At 39.7% G+C, this 6171-nt stretch overlaps 1 protein-coding gene across 1 annotated transcript in view; it reads right to left on the bottom strand.

Moving 5' to 3' along the window:
* Positions 1-3405: 3405 nt before the first annotated feature.
* The window catches only part of LOC107291502 (glycerol-3-phosphate dehydrogenase, mitochondrial-like), a 35082-nt gene continuing 32316 nt past the window's right edge, over positions 3406-6171 (bottom strand). Inside the window, exon 6 of the mRNA XM_015820500.1 lies at positions 3406-3763. Within this exon, the coding sequence (XP_015675986.1) occupies positions 3499-3763 (265 nt within the window). The 3' untranslated portion in view covers positions 3406-3498. The remainder of the gene's footprint in view (positions 3764-6171) is intronic.

Genomic DNA, 6171 nt, shown 5'->3' on the forward strand with positions numbered 1-6171 from the left:
TAATTTTTTTGCTCTCCTCTATCCTTCTCTATTTGCAAATCAGCTAAATTTAGCAGTACTGAGCCTTTAACTATTTGATTAAAAATGAATCTCAACATAGACTTTTATTTGCTCGCTCTGCTAAACTTGCGGTTTCTTAGGAAAAGCCTAAAAAAAGAACAATATCAGAATATTTCAGGTGTCAGACTTCATACATTTCCTTGAGAAACGAGATGTAAGGTAGAGCACAAAGTGAAAAACACATTAAGGGCACTTCTTCACCAGAGAATTAAAATTCTGTATACTAGTCCTTGAGCCAGCAGAAACATTGGTTTTAAAATGTGGCAGATCCACCAGCAATCCTTGTCCTGCCAAAGGCACATTGTCAATTATCCAGAACCAAATTAAAAATAGGGTTTTGTACAGTATATCCCAGCTCAGCTTTGCTTCACTCTCACAAATTCACCAGCTGTTAGGAGACCATCCACTAGTCTTTCTCCTTGGGTTGGGATAGGACTGGGAGAGGGGCATGATTTGCTAGGTGGCTAGTCCTCCCTATCAGTTGAAAGATTCTTTTGTATGCAGATTTAGCATTATTCCAGAAAAATGTAGGGCCCTTCCCACTCTCTAGTGCAGACCTGGGCTTTTATAGCCCTTTGATGTCTCTGTCCAGCCCACATGGATTGCTTTTATTTTGAAGGCAACTGCTATTTTTTTCCCCAACTTAAGTATGGGCATATATGCATACCTACAAATCTTCACAGCCCTATTGGTTTGGCCCTCCACAACAGTCCCAGTTTCTCATGTGGCCTCTTGGGAAAATGAATTGCCCACCTCTGCTCTAGGGGATCACTTGACTGCTTCTCTAGCAGAATGTGGGTGAAACACAACAGACTGTATCTATGTGAAAAGACAAAATACCACGCAATCTACCAGAAGATCAATTCACAGTTTAGAATTTATATTTAGGATCACTCAATTCAAGTAAATTTAGCATGTGGAGAGAACAGTCTACAGTAGCGTACTCATAACTATTGATAAGTATAAAATATAAGATAGTTTTTTTTCCTTTTCTGTATTATTTTTTATTTTTAGTTTGGGATTGTCTCCTTTCTATTTTTTAAAAGCTTTTCTTTTAACCTTAAAAACTGTTTTAATTGTATAGATATACAAGTAAAAAAATAAAGAAATAAAAAAGGACAAATTTAAATTCCAGGTTTTTTGTTCGCAAAAAATCCCTTGTGTAGCTTTTTCACTGCAAAAGCAATCCACATGGGTCCCATAATTAGCACGCATCATTCTAAAGCTTCTTCAGAATGAATGACAGAGAAGCACTACTAGAAGATAGCAAAAGGCATCTGGATGGATACTGAAGTTTAGGTTTCGTACTTGAATGTCTGTGTAGCATTTGTTCATGAAAGACATTCTGAAAGTGCGAATCTGGTTTATTGGCTAGGGCTGGAGGTTAGGTAGAAAAAAAAATTTCTAAAAAATGTGCATGTTAAGACACTCTTATCTCAACAGAAAAAATAAACCTGTAAATCATCTTATAAAAAAAGAACAGAAAACTGTATCCATCTAACATAAGGACAAAAAAAAAATCACAGTTAAGGCTGGCCTTTAGGCAGGGAGCAATAAAAATGTCACTAAATGGGCATCCTGCTGTGTAACTAGTTGCATTCCACAATCTCAGAACTGAGTTTCTTGGCTTCTAGAAATTTTCAGAGAAAGTACGGTTTGGTAGGCTGACTTCTCTGTTACTTTATTAAAATGTATGCAGACTCACCTCCATGTTTTTGTGCACATAACATTTTATTTTATGCCCCAGACTGTAGAAGGGATGTTTTATAAGATATAATCCAGTTTAGAACAAAAACTACTCTCTTCAGCCACTCCTTCTCAAGACTTATCAGGCAAAGAAATAAACTTACAATCAGTAATAAAACTGCAGTCCTAGAAAACTACGATACATAGCAAGCACATATTCAACAGAACAGTCAGATCCCATCAGTATTATTGTATTATGGTTACAAAGAAGTTTTGAGCTAGCTTTTTTCTGATACATACAAATATTCATAATGCTATAATCATATGTTTGTGGATTCACTACATTGATCAGTTTTGTAGAGAACATCAAGCATTTTCATTGTCGTCCCCCTACTTTAAAGTGGTTAATGGTCCTTTTTAGTCCTTTTGGCTTGAGGTGCTTCCTCATTATCCCCCAACCTAAATTTGCTCAAGCTATATAAATTTAATTTTCTTCTTCCCCCTTCACAAAAAGTAAATGGACTAATTTGCTAGTATATTTCATCCCCAACTCATGTATTTATCCGTACGTATCTATGCTTGCCTACAAAAAGTTTCTCAAAAGCAGAATTGGAGAAATATCTAATATAAAAAAATATAAAAGATCATTCTGCATGCAGCAACGTATTTTGATGAAGTAGCAACATGCATACAGAAGCAAATGAAAAAATCAACTTTCATTTGGGAAAATCCAAGGGAAGAATGAAATGGGGGTTTTTTTAGTCACAAAAGCCACCAGTAGGTGGAGCATTCTACTGGCAGACTAAAAGAGACATCTGGAAACCTCAGTGAATAATGGAACTAAATACAGATTTTACAAAGTAAGTTCTTTGGCACGCTCCCATCTATGATAACGCCTCGTTTATCCACCAGCCACAGAGAAGTTAATTTAGAAGACAATATACATGAGGAAAGAACAGATCTACCTGACTCAAAGACATGAACATCTTCCCAGAACTAGTTCTGGCATGTTCTCAGGAATTTTCATACAAATAGGCACAAATAGACATTGAAAGCAAAAGGGGACAAGACTAATCTAGTATCTATATCTTTTTTTCAGCATGAAGGAAGGGACTCGAGATGGGTGTGCTTCACTTGCTATGTGAAAGAGGAACAACAATGAATCTTCTCTGCCATAGTGTTCTGTTGTTGGGAGAAAATCTGCTAGGAAAAGAGCTAAAACACCAATAGCAACAGCACTTATATACTGCTTCACAGTGCTTTACAGCAGAGGTCCCCAACCTTTTGAGCACCAGGGACCGGTTCCATGGAGAGGTTTTTCCACGGACTGGAGAGTGCATGGTTTTGTGTGCTGCCTGCAACTCATCAATGGGGCTTTGCTTGTTTGTGCGGACTGGTTGTTGGCATGCCGCGGCCCAGTTCTGGTCCACGGACCAGGGGTTGGGGACCCCTGCTTTACAGCACTCTCTAAGCTATTTACAGAGTCAGCATATGGTCCCCAACAATCTGGGTCCTCATTTTACCGACCTCGGAAGGGTGAGTCAACTTTGAGCCGGTCAGGATCGAACTCCTGGCAGTGGGCAGAGTTAGCCTGCAATACTATGCCAGCATGGCTTAATGAAAGGTAACTGTAATTAAGGCAACTTTTTCTAACTGATTAGCTAAACAGTGCAGCGGGTGAAAAAAGCAGTTGGTACTTAAAGACTCTTGCAGGGTGGTGCAAAGGGAGAAATGCATGAACTCAAGGGCTGGTCAGTACCTCTGCAATATAGCTAGTGATAGAATCGGCTCAAGATTCACAACCAGGATCAAAGCTTTTGCTTTTAAGACTGGCAAGAAAGGGGAGGACATACCATCATAGTAGACTATGGCACCCACGAGTCTGTCCTTCTGTAACATAGGAAAGAGTTCCAAAGCTCTGGATTTGCTAAGCACATAGCTGCTTTTCAGACATTGGCTTCCTGCTACAAGGTCATACATCTTAATTCCCACCCAGTAATAAGGCAGTTGCCACCACCTAAAAAAAAAAAAGATGACAAATAAATACATAAGCATGTAAAACAAATCCCTTTTTTTGCAATGAAATTCTTTTAGAACAAATCTAAAAACTCAAAACAGAATTTAGAAAAATCAGAATAGATCTGGATACATGTGGAAAACCTGTTCCAAAGATCACAGGGGATTTCTGCACACTAATGTTTCAACTAAAAGAGGCCACCCAGGAAGAAGTGAGATACAACTATTCCAATTACTATTTTATTCAATGGATAGATGTTTTTAAAATTCAGTTTGTTATTGACTGAAGTTTTCTGGGAAGAAAAGCAAGAGGATATACAAACACACCCAATTATAGATACATATTTATTTGCAAAGGCTGAGACTGTAATTTATAAAACAGAAAGGCCCTAAATCAGTTAGCATGCAATCAATTCAGCAGAAAGAACTGGACACCAGGACCAAGATTCATATTCCCACTTAGCTATGAAGCTTTACTGTGCACCTGGACCCAAGCATCAAATACTGGGAATGGGGAAGAATGAACATCCAGATCAGGGGTCCCCAACCCCCGATCTGTGGACCCGCACCAGGCCGTGGCATACCAGCAACCGGGTCGCGCAAACAAGTGAAGCCCCATCCGCTGGATACAGGCAGCACACGAAACCACGCCCCTTCTGGTCCGCGGAAAAATCTTTCTCCATAGAACCGGTCCTTGGTGCCGAAAAGATTGGGGGCCTCTGATCCAGATAACACATCTTCTAATCCCATTTTAACGAAACACAATGGCTTTATTCCCATAATATCTAAATTAACTGCCTTAACCTGATGCCCTGGGTTATGTAACATATTAAGATAATGCTTGGGTTCCCACAGTACTATCAGTCACAAGCTATTCAATTCCATTTTAGCCCACCCTATCCTTTTACACAAATCCAGCCAGACAAATGAGTAGACAGATTCATAGGCTTACATGGAAAACTGAGGATTCACTGCAGCTGATGTTGTTCTCTAACGTTGTTATTTTTAAATATATTAATAATCAGGGACAACTATCCAAGCATACAAAGAACGATCAGTGTTCAATAAAAAAAAAATCTTGAAATATAAATCATTTCTTTCCACCAGAATGATATTTAGTGCCATGTGAATTACACAGCAGCTTAAAAGTCTACAATTACCTGGCTGGGCCACCTGTCTTATCCTATGGAACCCTATTCAGAAAGGCCCCACTGACCTCCTGGGGAGGAACTGGTCTGGGTCTAGGACAACTTGCAGCAGCCATTTCACCGTGGCCATCTTGCCACGACCAACTCGCGGCAGGATAACCCACCACAAGACAATCCACAAGGGGTAACTCTGCCACTGTTTCCTCTACGCTAGTTCCACTTTTGTCAATGGAAATAATGTCGAAGAAACAGTGGTGGATAAAATTTATCGCACTGAATTATGCAACATGGAATTGTCCCACGGTGAGTTGTCCCGTGGCGAATTGGTCTTGGTGAGATGCCAATGCCGATTTGGCTCCGGCCAGATGCCTGCAGCGAGTTGACCCTGGTGAGATGGCCGCGGTGAGATGGCCACGGCGAGTTGGCCGTGGCGAGTTGTCCCATTCCAATCTGGTCCTGTGTAACCAAGCAGCAGTGCAATCCAAGAACAGTAAGACAAGGAGCAGGAATTGCAGTTCCTTTTGCCAGGTTAGATATTTTCAAAGCATTGAATATCTTAAATGAAAGACTTTTTGCATATTCTAAGAAGGTTGAATATTGTTTCAGGAGGAAAAAAAAACCCAAAATACAGTTTTGCCAAACTCTGTGGTCAGAGAATATCAATGATTCTCTGGTATTCAGTATAGACTAAAAAATTATACCTAAGAAGTGCTGCAGCACTCTTTTATCATAGAATTTTATCACACCAATTTCATGTGCTAGGACTTCTCCATCTTGAGAAACAGCTAGATTGCCATTTTTATATGGTCAGGATATTAAAATAATCACCTTTACACTCAACCCTGTTTTCACACATACATACATACATACATACATACATACATACATACATACATACATACATACAGAGAGAGAGAGAGAGAGAGAGAGAGGGAGGGAGGGGGGGGGGGGGGGGGGGGGAGGGAGAGAGGGAGGGAGGGAGAGAGAGAGAGAGAGACTTGTGTACTGGAAAATGAAAATGTTAAACAATATTTGAGATTTCAAACTAACAGATTTGGAGACAGATCTACTGACATCAATGGTCTTAAAGTAAACATGACTAACAGTTTAGAAAATATGGTGAAATTCAACTTTAAGCTGACAAATGAATTTAATTCTTGATTATTACAGTCAGCCAGAATTTATCAGCAAGCACCTATTCATGATTTTTGCAGGGAAAGTATAGTCACTGTTCTACTAGCAAGAGCGGGGGGGGGGGGGG

The sequence above is a fragment of the Protobothrops mucrosquamatus genome, unplaced genomic scaffold (genome assembly GCF_001527695.2).
Source record: "Protobothrops mucrosquamatus isolate PMUCROS unplaced genomic scaffold, P.Mucros_1.0 scaffold1134, whole genome shotgun sequence".
Taxonomy (NCBI): domain Eukaryota; kingdom Metazoa; phylum Chordata; class Lepidosauria; order Squamata; family Viperidae; genus Protobothrops; species Protobothrops mucrosquamatus.